Source organism: Tympanuchus pallidicinctus, unplaced genomic scaffold (assembly GCF_026119805.1).
Source record: "Tympanuchus pallidicinctus isolate F22 unplaced genomic scaffold, pur_lepc_1.0 scaffold3, whole genome shotgun sequence".
NCBI classification, from domain to species: Eukaryota; Metazoa; Chordata; class Aves; order Galliformes; family Phasianidae; genus Tympanuchus; species Tympanuchus pallidicinctus.
In genome coordinates this window covers 17228646-17248311 of record NW_026294747.1, presented here as the reverse complement: position 1 = coordinate 17248311, position 19666 = coordinate 17228646, and the positions used below count along the sequence as shown (strand labels likewise).

Here is a 19666-nt window from a genome sequence, read left to right as displayed (position 1 = left end):
TATGTATGTATGTTAAATTGATTTATAAGAATTGCACTGTGTACAGTATATAGAGCAGAAAGGGTTGTAAGAATGCTGCATCTTTGGAGAGTTCAAATATGCATGAATTGCATGAATAATTTTTTTTTAAACTTGTGCCTTTACTGCTATGCAAGAGAATGTTGATACATTTTTATGCATCATTGAAGTTTGGCACATTTACTAAAGAATAATGCCGTATCTTATTTTGTTAGCTTTGCTTTCCACATTTTCAGTTCATCTAATATTGTTTTATTTTAAATTTCTGTGGCCTCTCATTAGTGGATAAAGGTAAGCTGCCAGAAGCTGTTGTTAAAAAGCTGACAGTGTTAAAGCAGCTTCAACTTCAACTTGTTTTCGTTAGACTCTAATCTGAAAAAGTGCATATTATTATATCACTTTGACTTCTCTGCATGAAATAAGCTTAATTCTTCTTGCTACTGGTAATAATAAAGTGTTGGGCATTCAGTCTTTTATTCACTAGTTTTAAGAAATGTGATGAGTGATTCCTTGAACATTCACATTCTAAATGTACATAATTCTTGGGGAATTTTGATTAGTTTTATAGAAGTGTAGAAAGTAATTGTTCTTTTTGTCCTGAATTTAAACTATTAGGTCATTAAAAAGTAGAATTTTTACAGGTAGACTAAAGAATATGATATGAATGGACTGTATATAACAAGACAAATGTCCAGTGTATATTTATATTTTGTTCTTTCACCAGAATAGTGTGTTTAGCAAGCAACACTGCGTATCTCAATGCAGAGTAATACAGTCTGTCACACAGTAATGCTCATTTAATTACCTGCATTTTGTAAAAAATTTTATTTTTGTCATAGACTCATGAAGGGAAACATGAAAGAATCGAAGCATTGAGGATAAATGGCCACACCTTTTTTTCCCTATGAGTCAATTTTTTCTGGGGCAGATGGACCCCACCTATTCATTAGGGAGTCAGAAGACACAAGATTTCAGTGGGAGCTCTGACAAACAAAAGGCTGCAGAAGTGATTATGGTCTTCTCTGTGGCATAACAAGCTAATGAAGACCAAAATTTAACGTTCCGATAATTTATCCCTGACAGATCTCAGAAAATTTGTTTTGTCTATGCTAAGGACCTTAGGAACCAGAGTAAAGGTTTCAGCAGTTTGTGAATGCTCCTTAATTTTTCTTCCAGGATTAAAATGTAGAATATTATTTTTGGAGCCAATTTTTTGTTTGAGGTATTTTGATTTGTTTTCCTTGCATGGAGTGCTATGTAACTTTGCTGACTTATCAATAAGCTTTCCTGAGGAGACAGGAGTATTTAGGTATCATTTTTCCTCCTTCCTTTTTCCCTTCTCCAAATCACTCTCAGACTGAGAGTATTTTTGTATTTCTCTTACTTTTCAGTCTTACATAGTAGGTACTGTTACTAAAACAGAGAGAAGCAGTACTCTTTTCTAGAGGAAAATCACATCTTAACAGTAACATCACTCTTGTAATGAAAAGCATTATATTTTAGCTTATTTGTCCCCTAATTCAGAGTATAGTACTTGGCCTGCCGTGTTCTCTTTGGCTTGTAGAAATCACTGCATCTCTTGTGATTAGCAGCCATGGGATATGAGTCTTTAAGTGAATTTCCCATCTATATCATCATTTAGATGGGCAAATATTACCATGGCAAGACTTTACTGTTCTGAAGATTATTTCTGAAGCATGCTCCAGAAATGTATGTCCCCTAATAAAGCTGTAGTAATACTGGAGCATAACAGATTATTTTCTTCCAAAAGCCTGTAAATACCAGTTCCAAATGATTCTCTAAACATTTACCACCTTAGCAAACTATGACTATGGCTTCTGTTATAAATAGCAACATCTGTGGTCTACCTATTTTGATATTTGTCCTGTAAAAGGACTATTAGCAGAAAGAAAAAGAATTCTTGAATTGCACATAATTAAACTGATTACCAAGAAGAAAACATTTTCACTCATTGATTAAAAATTGTCTTCTGATGTATAACATAAATTGTATGTGTGTATATATATAATTTACATAGCTTTATATGTATATGTGTATATATTGGACATCTGTATGAACTATGAGAACACCCACATTTTTATGACTATTAAACAATGTAATGAACATTTTTTTCATAATATACATATATACAGAAACTAAATAGAAAATATGAACAGATGAACACTGTGGATGTTCTCATCAATATATGTGTAATCTTTTTTCCGAACTGAAGAAGCTCATGGTCTCAATAATGTCTTGTGGCAAAGAATTCCACAGGCTGATTATGTGCTGTGTACAAACGTTCTTTTTTATTGGTTTTGAATGTGATGCCTTTAATTTTATTGAATGTCCCTTGTTATGTAGTATAAGAAGAAGGAAAACAGGAATTCCCATTTTGTTTTCCCTTAGAGTATATGTTTCTTTCTTCAGTTTTCCTAGCTAGGCTAAATGACCTGATTTTTTTTTTTATTATTATTTTTTAAATTTATTTACCTTGCAGTCTTCACAGTCATATCCTTTGCCTGGCTTTGAACTTACAGTGTTGCTGACATGTTTTGAGCTACCCTGTTCCCCATAACACTTAGCAGACCATCTCAGTTGTTCTCTTTCAGTTGAGTTAATCCAAATGATGGCAGAGAACATGTGATAGTGATTCCTTTCCGTTTCAATCTGAAAAGGCATTAAAATGCCCTATTATTATAATTTTAAAGCTTTGGTATCAATAATTTGCCCCAGTTACTACTTCTTAAAAACAATTTAGAGAAAAGTTGTGCATTTATCCCTGCCATATGCTGGGGAGCAACTTCTTATAGCTCAAATCTAAACCCTGATAAACTGGGCTTTTGCCAAGCTGTTTATCTAGGGTGCTTTCATAGATACATGCATAGTATAGGTTAGCAAAGAGAGGCTGACGTCTTAAATGGAAGAAAAATGTTTATGCTCAGAGTAACAGACAAGGATTTAGCATATAAAATTATCTTCAGAATTGATTCACAGTTCATTCCCTTTCTGTTTCCAAGCTTCAGTACGGAAGAAGAAGGGTAAGGGGAAGCATTTTGTCTCTTGTTTAACCTGTTTCTCACCTTTCCATAGTGGAGGATAATAACATAATGTAAATGTTGGCATATGGTCCAGTTTATTTTATGGTGTCAAACGTACATTAGTTATTGTATATGTTTTTTAGTTACTTAGTTAACAAATTGCAAACACACTAAGAACTAAAGCAGAAGACTACATTTGAAAATATTCCCTACATTCCTTCCTTTTGTCTCCTTTCCTTCATTTTGCCTTTCTTTCCTTCTTTCTATCCAACTCTTTTCCAAACCCTTCCATTTCATCTCCTCACAGTTACTGTGCTAACTGGCAGCCACTGAGAGTACATGGCCAGTAACACATCCTCAGTGTAGTCCTACGTTAGTGATTTCATTTGTCTTTTTGATGGCCAAATGTTACTCACGTAACCACACTGTCTCTATCTCAGGAAGTAGGGATCTTGCACACAACACTTGAACTTTTGACCTGGAGAAATGCTGCTCTGCACAATTTTAAGTTTTTATATAACATCTTCCACACTGTCCCGTATGCATGGAGTGCCGACCCCGAACTGATTCATAAGGCCACTACCTTTTCCCTGAAATCTCTCCTTAAGACCCGCTCCCCCTGTGATCCCTATTAAGCAGTCATCTCAGTAATAATGGCTAGGCAGAGGAACAGGTAGATGACATAGTGATGATATTTTAATAGTTTTATAAATGTAACTGCATATATATGTATACAACTTTGTTTGTGTTTAGTTGTATTTTTCCATACTCCTGTATGTCATTTTGCTTTCTTAGATTGTGAGCTCCTCGGAGCAGGGACTGTGCCATTCACACGTTTTCATGATGTCTAGCCCAAGGAAGAGCTTTAAACCTCTCTGGGCCCCTAGGTGGTAGCTGGTAAAACAGTCTGTGTGCTGCTCTTTGACAAAGCTCAGCGTCCCTGAAAGGAAGGCTATGTTGTAGGCAGTGCATCTCAGCAGTGAAGCTTTTGCTTTTTAATATTAAACAAAATCAGGTTATTTATTTTCTTCTACTTATTTTTCTCTTCCTTCCTGACCTCCTTTCAGGTCACTAACAGAAATACAGCTAGTGGTATTTTCCATTCTTGATTCAGAACATGTGCCAAATAAACCCCATTGCTACTGGTATGTTTTGGCAGCTTATAAAGGTCTTTACATTGTTATAGTAGCTATCTGTAAAGCAAAATGCAGTTTTCTGGGTCATAGGTGAGGGAGACATTGAGATAGAACTAGTGGCTTTTGGGATTCTGTTTGACTGGTTTTTTTGTTATGTTTGGATGAGGCTTCTGGTTCAATGGGAGGCTGGGAAAACAGAAGAGCATAGGTGGCATTTTTATATTGAGTATCAACTGTATGTCGTTTGTGACTAAAGAGAAAGGTAATAAAATCTTAAGGTTGCAAAAAATTTAGAGCAATACATCATGGGTAATATTACCGTTTTACTGCAGTTTCATAGCACAAATTACTAAAAGTGAAGGAATGCTCAGTGTGTGCCACTGGCTTTCTGCTTACAGCAGCTGCCTGACTCAGGGAAGTAACCCCCGGTTTCAGATTGTGGTTTCGAAGGGGCTGTGTTTTTAATAGTAAAATTAGTTTCTGGATTTTATGAGATGTCAGAGAGGGAAAAGAGGCATTATTTTTTTCTTATGTGACTCATAAGTTTTCAACGACAGATTAACAGTTGCAGCAGGAGCCTTTTTTGACGCAGTACTTACAATATAATTCTAGATAATATGTGGTTAGCCCATTCATGCTGAAGAATATCCAAAATATTTGTGCAAATTAGAATTAAGATTTGAAAATACTAGAAATGATTTGAAGATTTGAAAATAATAGAAATGTTATTAAGCTCCCTATGCATTTGTTTTGATCGTAATTCTTATATCACTGCAAGAAATAGATTTCATTAAATTTTCAAAATATTTTAAGATAATAAAATTGACTTCATAAAAATTTTATGTGGCTTGTGAAAAGCCTGTTTTTGAAAGACTCTATCCTCAGTTTTTATTTTGACGTACTTGCTAATAACTACTTGTGAATTTTAAAATGATATGATTCTTAGCAAGTACATACTGTAAACATATAGATGTATGATTCAAAAGTTTTATACTGCTAAGCTTTTTACTGCCAAGAAGTGGATTTGATTTAGTGAGCAATTTGGGATTTTCAGTGAAAGCTTAAGTAGACAGTTCTTAAATGAAAAGCTAATATGAAAATCCTTGGGAGACATTTCAAGAATTTAAGAGAAAGTAGAAAATGAAGACACTGCAGGCTACATTTTCTTAGTGAAATACAATAATAAATAAAAAAACTCTTCTGTATCAAAAAAACCCTACTTTGACTGATGAGAGCACCAGTTATGAGCTGTGATTTTTTATTTATTTTTAATATATTTGATACATAATCAAATATTAATCATAATCCTTTGTATGCTGATAATGCTGATCTTTGAGTTTTGGTGTGGGCTAAAGGATCAAATAGTAGGGTTTTCCTCCTTTGAGCAGTTTAGATGCTAGTGCTGCCTCTCAGATAAAAAATAACTGTGATATCATCAACATAGGCTATTGTTATCTGGCATCAAGTCTTAACTGCATTTGAATGGAAAAATATCAGTTGATGGCATTCAAAAGAAATATTATTAGCTCTGTCTGCAATAAGCATTCACACTTCATCTCATTCTTGTTGTCCATTGTTTCAAAGGTGGCACATTCTAATGGCATCTGAAACAATGAAATTGCAGAGCAAATATATATAAATGAATGCCAAACAGTGGATTAACTTAAACTGTTATGTTATGTTCGAAGAAACCGCTCACAAAAGACATCTGAGTTCAAAAGTCATTTTCTAATTTCAATATGCTGGAGTTGATGATGGAGATTTATCTGCAGGAAACAATGGAATAATCATCAAAACAAGTCTTAAAGCCCTCACGTCAACTTCTTTGATAGTTTCCGGTATCTGCAGCACTTCTGTGTAGGAAGAAAGTTTTCTGATCTTCACCAGACACTGTATTTTAGAAGATGAGATCAAAAGACATCAGACTTGATGAAGAATTCCTGAACAGCGTCTTTGTAAGTAACTGATTTGCGTTACCTATTTGAAATTCTAATGAGCTAGTAATTATAAGATGAAGGTTGTCATAAGGTTGTCATTTTCACAAGCATTAAGCAGTGAGGCTGGGTGGAATTTGGCTGTATGTGACATAATGTGAGTCCATCTTTGTGTTGATAAAGGGAGGTTACAGGTTTTATGACTTGTAGTCTATCTCATGTGGAGTCCACAGAAGTGTAAGAGGATACAGGATTTGGATCATACCTAGAGTATACCTGCTTTTAAAACACTTTGTAAGAGATAAATACTGGAAGATAGCACATTTTGAGGAGAAAAATGCTAGGTTTTCCACTGAGAAAAAAGTAATTGAAACCTAGCAGATGTGCTGTTTTTTAGCAGCATTTGATACTGAATATTAAAATAACAGGTACCTAACAGTTCCAAACACTTCTTCAAACAAGGTTTCATATTGCTTGAGGTGGGAAGCTTAAAATGACATTTTAAAAAACTGGGAATCCCTGAACAGGGAGGTCAGATGAGTCACTGTGCGGGTGTTCTCATTTGCACTAGTACTATTTTGAATTTATCATATTGCTCTCTAGTGTGTGTAGTACCTGTCCCTAATGCTCAGTTTTCTTTGCTACAGGACAGTAATTGAAAAGGTTTTCAAAACCTTTCTGCATCAACCAACAGGAAAATGGTATAAAAGAAGTTGGAAAAAGAATTGTAAGTGTTAAAGAAAATATGGGTTTTGTAGCGTTTGGAGCCAGATGAATGAAATACATTGATATATGTGAGTGTCACTTGTTATGCTCAGATACTATCAACTGAATATTTAACAACATACTCAAAATCATGAGTGTATGAAGAACAGTAAGAGTTGCATGTATTTCCCAACGAGGTACAGTTAGGACAATAGAAAAATTTTCAACACTTTTAATGTGTTCTCTCTCTTTTTCAGGAGCCATGGAGATGAAGGACTTACCTCCCTCATCTCAAAACTCCTTTTGCTGCAATTTTTCTTCAAATGTTCATGTACCCATGTTAACTAATTCCTAATATGATCAAAAATAAATATTTTTAGATAATTTGTCATAGTTTGCTTGTTTTTTCCCTTCGGTGTGGAAGTGTGAGAGTAAGTGTAAGAATGGAGAAGGCTGCAAGTGTCTTGGGTCCTCCACCTTTCTTTTTAGTATCTTTTGGTTGATTATGTTTCTTTTCTGAATAGGCCAAATTTTCAAATGCTGTCTCTTAAACAGAAGTATCAGATTGCCACGTAAATTCCACCTGGCTTGCAGGGTAGGAGTGGGTATTGACTATATTCTCTGCTTTGTTTTTGTTCTTAAACAGAAACCACTGTTAGACAATGACCATTCCTCTTTCAAGGTAGGCTGAATTGTAAGGCTGAAGGATTGCAGGTGCATTTTAAATGCCTGTAAAATAATTTTATCAGTTGAACATACTGTTGAAGAGCTGGTACTTGAAAATTGTATCTAGAAAGAATTTGAACAGTCATCTGCCTTCCTAAAATTACTTTTGATTGTGTGACTATGATACATAAGTATGACTTATATGTAGTAATGTGAAATTATCTTCAGGCCTAGAAACACAAATAAGACTTTCTTTCAAGAAAGTTTTGGTAGTTCCTAATGTGAATACATACAAATAATTTTTCTAAGTCATGTTACTATGTTTGTAGATACTCAATGATTAATTTTACTAACAGTTTTTATGTTTTACTGATTTATTTTACATTATTTTCCCATCATTTTTGAATTTTTTTGTACATTGGAGAGCTTACAGTATCTCAGACAGCATAATTGTGTTTTTACTCAGTTTTAGTAGAAGGGAAATGTTTCAAATGGCTTGTGTTTTTGACTATATTGCGAAGCACTACTGTTATTTCCTCATGCTAACTTCTAAAGTAATATTCTCTTCCTGTTACTTGCAATATGAAAAACATGTGATTTTGATGCTGTGAGTTGAGCACAGTCCTGTAAATTGTTTGTTTGGACCAGGGCTGGATCAACTTCATTCCAGATTGAAATGTGTTCATGGTGACAGGTTCCTGAGTATTAGTGTGATGTTCTAACTGGAAACTCAGATCATTTAGTTTGTATGTTTTGTTTTTTTTTTTAATAACGCTTAGGTGACATAGGCTCAACTTGTTTCCTCCAAATTTGATCATAAACAAGTTTGGGTTAAAATCTTGACCTTGAATACTCTTCCATTGAAACAATTATTTAACTGTGGTTGGCCTCTTAATTCTTGGTGATATGTTGGGGATCTAATTATACTTTATCTACTTTTAGTCTTTGATTTTTTTTCTGTTCACATTCAAATAACTAGGAAAAAAAAAAATTAGTTCTCAGTGGGCATAGCTAATGCAACAGTGATTCCTTTTTAACCATTTTCAAATACGTAATCCATTTTTCTGCAGACACTACAGATTTATTCATCACATACAGTTGCTTCTATGACAAGCAACATGATCACATGAGCTTCTGTAGTCCAATCAAGCTTGCTTTTGAAATTAGTAGATTCTTATCTTGATGCTGCTCCCCCATTGGTATTGGACAGCTGTTCCAGAATTTTGTTCATCTGCTTCTTTGAAAGCACTGTCTAGATTCCTGTATGTTTGCCCAAATTTCCTTTACACAGTTCCTCTCAGAACAGAGGCATTCTTCCTGAAATATTTATCAAGTATTTATCATTCTTCAACAAACTAAGAAAGGCAGTCATTTGCCTCTGTATGGGAAGTTACAAAAATCTGAAAGGAATGCAATGGGTATGAGAGCACCTACTTGTTTTAGATGTTCTTTCTGTGCATGCAAACTTGTAATTTAACACATATCAGCTTCTGGTCTTTATGCTAAAAACAGATTGCTGGTAGTTAAACCTTAAAAGAAAGAGATAATAATTATAAAAAATGATAAAATGCATTTTTAATATTCACACATAAGACTACTCCTTTAGTTTTAGTGTCTGATTTTCACAGATAATTGACAAAGAAAAACAAACTGTACTGGTTAATGAAAGAAATTAAACTCAGCTTGCACACTCACATTTAGGGAAGGCAGTGGAAACAAAGTATGTGCATATGCAGTACCTGACATTACAGCCTAAGTTTCTAGATCGGTTGACACCAAGGAAGAATGAATATCCTGTGTTTCCATCACTTTTCAAAAGGAAAAATTCATGGGCCAAATATTTGACTGTGGTTGACTGCAGATGCTAGAAAAGGTGGGTGATACTACATCGTATAGGTGCAACTGGCATTGTATTAAGTTTTGCATAACAGATTGTGCCTGGTACAGTTTCTGTCTGTATCTATCTTAGGTATTTACAAGGCATCTATCACCTTGGTACCTAAGCAGTTTGAAAAATGCACCTACCCCAGGAAGCATGATGCAGATACAGGCAGAGGCCCAGGTCCAGAGCAGCAGAGGCAGGTCCCAGGAAGCTCCCCAACTGTGGTACCGCTGTTGTTGAGCTCCTGGCCCACTTGTGGCCAAGGAACATCTCCACCTACCTGTCAGCAGGAAGACGGTACCCCACCCCTCACGTCCAGCTCCACTGGTGGGGAATCTGAAAAGGAGATGTAAATGGAAAAGGCAACGGTCCAGTAGCAGAGGTGAAACAGAAATGGTGGGATTTCAAAAGGAGGGATTCTTAAAGAACAGCACATCTCAGGGGAGGGATCAACTGCCAGTCCAAGTGGCAGGTAAGGCACAACACAGGCATAAGTCGCAAATGTTCTTCAGTGAACAAAAGTTAAAGAAATATCTCTGATGTCTCTAAAGCTTGTCTATATCCAAAGCCCTGCTCTGTTCTTGGCCTCTGTCTTGGTCTTCTATCCCTGTAGTTGAATCAGTTGTTCAATTCTCTATGTATCTCAACCAGATAACCTCTACAGTTCTATATATGTCTAAGAACTTGAAAGACTGTCATTAGGAAAGAATGGTACTGAATCCTGTGTCTCAAGGAGACAACATGGTGTAGCCATGCTTCAAAATGGTGAATGTATTCATGCACCCAGAGGCTCCATAATCCTAGCCACCATGTTCAGAGCAGCTCTCCTGTGGCCACCAGCAGCAATTGCACCACTGTTAAGCCACATCAGACCAAGCTCAGTATCTGCCCAGTGCAAACACCCTTACAGGCAGCCAGCTGTGCTGCAGAAACAGAAGACTTGTCTGACAGCAGGAAAGAAAGGAAGATAGTTAGGACTTTGATGTTGGTTCCCTAGTAACTCTTACAGGAACCAATTTAAAAACAGATTAAATATGACAAAATCGGTGAGGTAAAGGAGAAAAAAGCCTTCAGAAGCATTGAATTCCCATGTTACTTTTGGAAATATCTATATTGTACAGTGATCAAGCAATGAAGCTAAAGTGTGATGGGTCACTGACTTTGAAATCTTTGCATTTCTTTTACTTCATATGCATGCTCCTTTCTGGTTCCCTTACTTGATCATTTAAGGACCCAACTGGAAATCATGCCCTAACAGAGCAAGGAACATTAAATTAGAAACATAAAACAAGTCACAACTGTAAAGACTGTTAGTTTTTTGACTAATTACTAGGCATAAATATAAAAAGGCAAAGCTCATGTATTTGGTCTGAAAGTTTTATGTGTCACTGCGAGCAAGATTCTGTAGGTAGGAATGGAATGGAATGGAATTTGCTTCACACCTGAAGAAGCTAGTTGTGCTTCTTTGTACCCACTGTTTTTTAAGTTTGATTTTTAAGGAGAGATCGTTTTTAAAGCCAATTAACAGCCAAGCAAGGTCAACCATGTCAATACATTGGAGAATACACAGTCGATTTTGACTTGGCTGTCTTAATGCTCTCTCCTTATTTTTTTACTTTTTAAGACCCACTTTGCTAAGGGAGTGAGGTGAAGGCAATTGGTTGAGGTAATGGTTTCAGCCAGCTTTAATCCTGCTGTTTAAAACAGAGAGCTTCTTCATTGGATAAGGACCGTTTACAGAAAAAACAAAGTTTTCCAGTGCCCTACTGTATGTAACTGGCACAACTTTTCCACAGCACTGACATAGCAACTGGTGCCATCACCTTAACAAGAATGTAAGGTGACTTTTGATCATCAGGAAATGGATTTATTGGGCAGAGACTGACACATTCATCACTGCGGTGTCAGCCATTGATCTTGAGGCAGATTTCCATTGTTGCTCGGCAGTGAACATAGTTTGTGTCAGACCATGCCTGTAACACGCCCTTGGTTTCTCCTCTGCCCATGACAATGCTTCACAAAGCTTCCAGAAGACAAAGTGACTAGAATTGTACTTTGTGATGTATAATAGCAGTTAATGAATATTTCTTGCTAGTCAAGTTAACAAGCGTATGCTAAAACCTGTGAATGTATTCATTATTCATAAGTATTCGCCAATAGTTTCCACAGTTAACTTTCTCCCATGGGTTCTCACAGACTGTTTGCTTGGACTCTTTGTCATTTGTGTTATTGGTCACCGTTGCCAGATGCTTTTTCTTTAGCCCTGAAGGCTGAGAGTATCGATTAGGAGGATTGGCAAATGGTACTCTTTCATAGAGAATTAGGGACTTTGCAAAAGAGTATTATACTTTTTTCAGGTAAACTTTTCTTCACAAGCCTCTGGCAAATGTGTAAACATGCACAAATAACAAAAGTGTTACTGTCCCCCTAAATCTGAACAATCTTTCCTCAGTGAAACTATTTACAGAAATACTCATAAATTAATGTGGATTTTTGAGTTTTTTCTTTTGTTTCAATTTTTGACTTTTAGTTTAGTTTAGTTCTATTACTTACCAATTGCTAGGTGGGCTCTGTTTAGATCATGTCAGGAAAATGGAGTTTTCAAATATGGGGAATTTTCTGATGATATATCTAAAAAAAATTCAAGGGCATTTTGTATGACCACTGTATTTACCAGAATGAATATATTTATAACTCATTTTCTTTCTCCAATTCCGTAGAATTCAACTGAAATGTGTGTTTGTTATGTGTGGTAAAAATAGATCCCCTGGTTTGATTTTTTTTCTTTTCTTTTCTTTCTTTATTACATGTGTGCTCAAATAAGAAAATGCTGAGAAATAACTTCATAGTCTTACAGTATAGTTGTTAAGAGAGATTTGCTAATGACGAATTGCAGCTATGGCTGTATTAGTAAGGCAAAGGGGGAAAAGAACTGCAAAGGAAGAAGCAGATATTGCAGATACGTTGATATAGTCCCTTTTAAATCTCTTTAGAGTAGAAGAGCCAATGATTGCATGACAGTTTGTCCCTAAAATCCATTTTCATAAGGAAATCATGCCTTTTTATAAATACAATCTCATCCTCACTCTCCATAAAACATGCAACTGGACAGTAAACTAGATAGAGACATAGTGTGAATACTTTGAATGTGAATACTTTGAAGTAATGAATAAGTTAAATGCATAAATAACATCTGTGACTTTAGCATTAAAAGATCGTAATTACATTATGCGGCACAGAATCCCTTTTAGAGCAGTATAATATTGAACGTACTTGAGCACAGAAATTAAGATTGCCACATTAGAGTTAGGGTAGGCAGGGACTGATATAGAGGAGAAGGGATCCTTGGGTCTATCAGAAGGAGCTTTCATTTTAAAACTATATAAAACAACAACAACAAAAAACCCGTAAGAACAAGAACAAAAGCACAACAAAACAAACAAAAACATACCCTGACTCATAAACAGAACCAGGAGTATTATTTTAACTTGACCTCAGCAATACCTTCCAGATGTAAGCTCGCAGCTTCATACTGAGGTCCAAAGAGCAGCATATAAAGTATTTCAAAGAGCAGAAATGAATCCTTACAGAATGACATTTTTCAAGACTGAGATGATAAGAGAGTAGGCATAACACTGCCGTGGGGAATCACTTGCACCCTGATTTCCACCATATGCCCTCAGGCAAGGGGAGAAGTAGACAGGGAAGGGCAGAGCTTACTTATTTTCAGAAGACAATAAGATCCTGGAGAGCAATGCCCTCAGATACCATTACTTACTCTTTGGAGAAAAGAACAAGAAAATCCAGCAGATGTGGGGGAGGGCATTGCTCACAGGATGAATGCTGTGGACAGCCACCACCGCTCGCAGCAGTGATTTATGAGAGAATGCACTTAGGGGTGGGGGTGACGTGAGACGTCGGACAAAAGTGAAGATAGCCAGCAGTGCTTCAGAACAACAAAGGGCTGCCCTCAACCAGTGGTGGAGCACGTCTGACACCACAGGAAGCTCACTTGGACACTTGGCCCTGAGCTCATCCCAGGGATGTCTGACTGACACCACTGCAGTGCATAGGTGAGCTTTTTGATAGGTTCACTGACATTTCCTGTCACAGTCACAATGAGGTGAATTGGTAGCTCCTGCCTTGGGATGCAGCATGGCTGTGTGTGTTGTGGGTACAGGACAGTGTGCATTTATACGAAGAGCAGTTAATAATGTCAACTGCCACTTGCCCAATGCAGTCATTAAACTTTAGCCCGCCCTTCCGTTTGCCCAAACACATACACTCTGGCTTCCCAACTGGCTTCTTTCTATGTGTTGTCCAATGCATGTAGATACCTCCATCTGCCTGGCCTCAGATACAGTGGTTGTTGCTCCTCTATTTGATTGCCAGATGTCACTGGGGAACAAGATGGGGAGGTTCCTGGATCCTCGGGGCAAGCTGGCCGTCTCCGAGGGAGCTCGCCGTCCACGCCGGCTGAAGAACAGGAATCCTCGGTGCCTGCTTCTGACGAAGACTCGCCGGCCAGGACCACAGAGAGCTGGCAGTGGCCGTTGTCCTCGTCTGAAACGCACAGCAACGTTGGGGAGGATTTTGAGGGATTTCAAACGCCAGCGCGGACTCCGGAGTGTACCATGGACATACAGTCTCCCGGGGATCAGTCACTCAGTAGGACTCCTCAGTTTGAAAGTGACTCTCCTGAGGAGGAGGGCAATGATGAGATGAATGAAGAGCACCGCGGTGTTGAGCCTGTCCCTAGGGATCGGGGTTGGAGAGGGCAGCCCCAGCTAACAGAGGGAGAGAAGCTGTTGATGGAAACCAACAGTAGGATTGTGCAGCTGCTGGAAAATATCAAGAGGGAGCATGCACAGTCCATGGGTCTCATGTCACAGTCCATGGGCCGCATGGAGCTGCAGCTGGGCATTGTGGCTACCTCCACAAGAGCCATCCATAACTACCTGTCAGAGATTTTAGCTTTTCTCAAGCAGCCACGGACGCAGGTCCTTGAAACACGCATCTCCCAAAGAGCCACCCCCCATGTCGAGTTAACCTGTGCCTCGACATGGACTGGTGAGGACGCAGTGGCAGCCTCCACTGTGTGCTTACCAGGGGCCGAAGGGACGAGCGACTCTCGAGAACCGCCGCAGGCCACGCTGCCTTGTCGCAGTGGCCGGCTGCAGAGAGCCATAACCGAGAGGGCCTCGTTGCCCATGCCTACACGCCAGGCAAAAGGGGGAGGGAAGAAAAAATAACCACACCGTAGGATTTTTAGGGTTTTTTTTAATGTGCCTGTCCTTTTAATTCTTAGCCATAAGGCCATCAGTGGCAGATTTCAACCATTTCCTACATTGGCTAACATTGTATTCTGGCTGACTAGATTAGTCTAACATTTTGTAGTTTATATTTGCACTGTTAACAATGTGTGCTGCTGGTATTTGAAGAACATTTGCCTCTGTTCTTTCACTTTAACTTCATACAAGCATTTTTTTACTCTGTGCCAGGCATTCATTGCTTTTCTTACAAATACAAGTCATTTCTTGAGGCAGCTGTTTTTTGAGTTTTCTTTCTCCATTATCCCATCCCCTCTGAGCAAGCATTCTGGAGTTGGTGGTAAGTATACAGGTCTTGGCAATACTCGCCTCCAAAACTGTGTTCGATCAGTCTTTGCCTGGTGTTTCTGGCATGCCAGCCTGAGGTGTTGGGGTTAGCCTGTACTGGATCATGATCATTCTTATCCTCTGTGGGTCTGACAAGCTCACTTTCTAAGACCCTCGGTGGAGCTAATCCACGTGTCTTGGCTATGTCTTATTAGAAGTAATGTTGCCAGGATCATACCTCATATTTATCTTTTGGGGCTTGTACAGTAATATGCCACCAGATCTATCTAGGTACCTGACTCTCATTTTCAAAGTTCCTTTTACGATGGATCTGGTGGTTGGATGGGCAGCATTATTTTTCCTCTGAGAGAGTCGGGGGATTTGAAACAGGAGTCACTAAGCAATGTGTTCTTGGGGATAAGAACCATCTCCTTCACCAAATCTAGTGGGAGGAGACTGTCCCCTGTAATTATCACAGATATTAATTATTTAAGAAAATGAAAAGAAAAAAAGAAAAAGAAAAAAAAAACTTGCCTAGCAGCCAGACCTCTTGAGAATGTAAATGTCATGACATGCTGTTGGGTATTGTGCTACTATGTCTGTGATTAAGAGTTTTTCATCAGAAATGACCTACGTGCTGATAAAATACAACTACTTTCTGTGCCTTTAGGCCATCTAATTTCCTGAGGGCTGGCACCCTGAGTAGAACACGGGTGCAATTGGTAACCCACAGGGCAGATGGAAATGCACTTTGCAATAAATTATTTTATATCTGTTGGTGCTGCCTCTCTCGGGGGAATTTAATATAGTGGCACTCAAATTGCTATATGCATGCAGAGGCATCAGACTGGCTTATCCATGTGGTATCCCTGACAGTTCTCTGGAAGGATGCTGTTACCAGGAGTCCCTTGAGCGTGGTAACTAATGATCACAGGTGTAGCATGGCTCCTGTGTTTGACTCTCCACATATCTTTGTAACATTTTGTAAAGATTCAGAGGAGTTTATATGGCGAAGCAGTGATGAATTCCTCCTTTGGCAAATACTAGAAAATAACTGTAGGCCTAAAAATCCTCTTCTGTGAATACAGCTGAACGGTGCTCTCTCTGTCCAGTGAGCCATAGCCTCTTCTTTCTCGTCTTTCTCTGAGACTGAAGTTAATCAAAATAAAGCACATACAACATTTTGTTATTCTACCAGTCAGCCACAGATTGCTCCCTTATAAGTGTGTGTGCGTGCGTGCTTGTGGCTGTACATTGTAAAATGAATGGTTTAATGATGAAATGCAGCTGGCATGGCCAACCTCCAGTGTAGGCTCTTTGCAGTAAAGAATATTTCTTCCCTTCCACCTACATCCAGCCGCATTCCCTCTGAGACTACCATTGGAGGCGTTCTTCTTCAGTCACACTGCTGACACACTTTACACAAGGTGCAAATTTTTGTACCTCTTCCATGGCTTTTTTATATACTTCTTTTTGTTAAAACTGTTTGTAAATGTATCCTCAGAGAATTTCCAGTACAAGCTTGTAAGATTCCCCTCTCATTGATACAAGAAGCGCATGCTGCCGAATATTTAAGATCACAAGAAGGAGATGTGGGAGAGAAGCCCATTAGTGAGCTCTGAGAAATTAGTCCAGTATGTGCGGCCTTCTGAACACGTGTTTCTGGTGCATACGTGGTTTGCACACTGGTACTGTGAATATGAACAGCTAAGCTAAAGGCAAAGACAAGTGGAAGTTTGTCCCAATATGCTTACATCTTATTTCTTTGGGATAAGTTTGAACAAAGCTGAATACAAATCAGCCAATTAATTTTCTTGGCCTAATTAATGTGTGTCTGATAATACAGTGAGAATGTTTTTATTTTACGTAGTATTTTCACTTCAAAAGTGTGGTGCAGTAGTGTGGTCAGATGCTAAGTAAGATTTTGACGTACTCTGCAGGACCCGCCATGTAGCTGCTGCCATTTAGAATAAATTGCATTCCACTGTAGTTTTGAAAACGCACCCTCTGCTCTACCTTTGCGTTCGGATCAAAGACAGCAGAGAAAATCAAAGACATCTGCTGCGCAGATGCAGTAGTGCTGCTGTTGGAAAAACTGCCTGAGGAACACCTAAAGAGTTCCTTGCAAAGCAGCTTAAGCTGTCACCTGATCTCTCCCGTTGCTCACTGCTTTAGCTAGATGTGGAAAGACCCAAAACCACTTGAATGGGAGCAATTATAGGGTGAGAGTGACTAAGAACATGTCCACAGGCAAGAAACCTGCAATAAACTCACACAGAATGAAGTTATTCCAGCTGGAAGTAGTAGGTGGTATTAATAATTGGTACCAACTGATATTTTGGTCAGATCTTAAATTAAGATCTGACTTATAGTGTTGTCTAGCAAAATCAGTGCAGTTGGAGAGTATGTATGTTTCATCCCCAAACAAATATTTTCATGCTTTTCAAGTGTCTGTCATAGCCTCATCACTCTTTCCCTGTAGCTTTTTGTTGTCTGAATGGGTATATGGTTACATGTGTCTGTTAAAATAAAAGGGGATCCTTGTTCTTACATGGTATATTTATATTTCTTATTTACAGATTTTGAGTACCTAATGCCTCATTTTCACAAACTTCCTTCTCTCTCTATCCCAAAGACCAGTTTTTAGGCCTTCTGGGATGATAAAAAAGGGTGGGAAAGACTTAAAATGAAATTTCTCCACCCTTGAAGCTCTTGGTGATAGATCCCCTAAGTACAGTTTTACGGTCTAGCCATATTTTTGTTGTATAGGTCAAATGTTAATGGTGACACTGTTGCTTTATGATGCCTTTTGCTGAGCAGAAGTGCAGATATTTTTCCTTCAGAAGGTCAAAGTTTGTATTATAAAATCTTATGAAATGTGACTTGAAGTTTATTTTATTTTTGAATACATGTGATGGTTTTAAGATTTTTTTTTCTTCCTTTCACCAAATGATTTTAAACACTCAGAAATAAAGCAGACCAATGGAAAAAAAAAAAAAAAAAAAAAAGTCAAACGATAACTTCAATTGAGTAGAAACAGCAACATCACACTTGTGAAAAAGTTTTCAACAGTGTTCTGATTCTCCTCAATCTTTCCGTTCCTGCCTGCTCCCTGACCCTCTGTCACACTAAAATAACCACTCCTAGGACAACCTGCTTTCTAACCAGAGGGCTAAAAGTTCTTCCCTCTCTTCTTCTCCTGCTTAAAATGTCATCCTTGCATCTGCAAGATCTACTGTTTAGAGGGACCAAAAACTTTTTTCCTCCTGCCTTATTCCCATCCATATCCATATCCAGGGCCCTGAGCATGCTGCTCTCCAGTGAGAGGTAAAGCTTAAATCACTTAATCTGATGCTTTGCAGACTAGCATCATCTGTAGACTGCCAAAAGCCTGCTTTTTTTTTCAGTCTGTAATAACCTAATGGAGTAGATACCCTTTTCTGCTGAAATAAAAATCGAACATTTGGGAGGTGGATCTAATTGCTGAAAATTAACAGTGCTCCTGCTCACGTTGTGAAAGCCTAGTAGCCAGGCTAAGATATTCCATTTATATAAGTATCACAGCCAATATAACTGATCTCTACTCTGGTGAGACTTCAAAGGAAAAGACACTAAATTAAGATGATAATTAAGTACAGAATAATCAATATGGTGCAGTCCGTTTTTTCTTAGGGAGGCAAACATGTTGAAAGGCGTAGAAAGGAAACTTGTTGGTATGGTCTGAGTTTGGATTCTAGTACAGGTTCAGAAATCAAACTGTTCTGCTGGCTTGGGCTACTCATTTAATTTCTCCATGCCTTAGTTTTGTAGTAGTAGAAATAGCAATAAAGGAGCTGTAAGGCTATAATTAGTTGATTGGTGCTTGGAGGTCCTCAGTCTAAGGAATGTAATAAACACTGATGAATCTTGTTTGTGACCACAGTTGGAACTGGGGCTAAAGCAAATGCTCTTAAGTTCAGAAGATCTCAATCAAAGATTTTTCCCTGTATTTTATCGTCATGCCATGTGAATCAGTAAATTAGAATCCCAAATCCAAATGTTGAAGTTGTCATTCTGATTTGGACTTTGACTGTTTGGTCTGTTTCTGACCACAGCTAAATATGTTCCCAAAGTTAATAAAATAATAATAATTAAAAAAAACAAATATTCAAATTTCATTTAAAGAATGACGCAGTTGCTTATAATGCTAATCTTATAATCCAAAATCATATAGGTTAGACATGATTAATTGAGGAAAATAGGCATAAAAGAGCACTTCTAGAGTACTTGTTATTGTCCAAAATATCTCTGAAATTCTGATGACTAAGTACAGTCTGCTTATCTCTATTTGAAACAGTTCTTTGCAGATTTCATTATTTCTAAAGGTCTTCTTTCCATTTCTATATAGATATTGTCCCTTCACATTTTGAAGGTTTGAAGAAGAGGATTGTTTTTCGAGTCACACTAAGTAAACATTAAATGCATGCAGGCTTAAAACTAAAGCATGCATGTTATGCAGCAGCAATAAAAAGTGCTCGGCTTGCACGACTTATGATGCTCAAGCATTGCCTTGTTAAAATGCCAAAAAAAAAAAAACCTTTTTCTTTGCATTTTTTTTGAAAAGTAAATCTCTTCCTTTGACCTTGCAATACTTAATTTTTCACGTTTTGGACAAATGATATTTATTTTACTGAATACTTTTATATTA

The 19666-nt window shown here is 37.9% G+C and overlaps 2 protein-coding genes across 8 annotated transcripts in view; both read left to right on the top strand.

Annotated features, from left to right (window-relative positions):
• The window catches only part of SHANK2 (SH3 and multiple ankyrin repeat domains 2), a 334008-nt gene that overhangs the window by 296836 nt on the left and 17506 nt on the right, over positions 1–19666 (top strand). The window lies entirely within an intron of this gene.
• LOC128085540 (uncharacterized) lies at positions 24–19663 on the top strand. The gene is made up of 2 exons (XM_052693141.1): positions 24–9854; positions 13775–19663. Exons 1-2 carry the CDS (start codon positions 9776–9778, stop codon positions 14632–14634), a joined length of 939 nt encoding a protein of 312 aa, XP_052549101.1. The 5' UTR covers positions 24–9775; the 3' UTR covers positions 14635–19663.

Bases quoted from the DNA above. Each gene is read 5' to 3' on its own strand.
- LOC128085540 (XM_052693141.1), top strand. From the start codon at position 9,776: ATGGTGGGATTTCAAAAGGAGGGATTCTTAAAGAACAGCACATCTCAG. The intron at 9,855-13,774 runs GTAAGGCACAAC...TTTGATTGCCAG, and splicing joins ACTGCCAGTCCAAGTGGCAG to ATGTCACTGGGGAACAAGAT.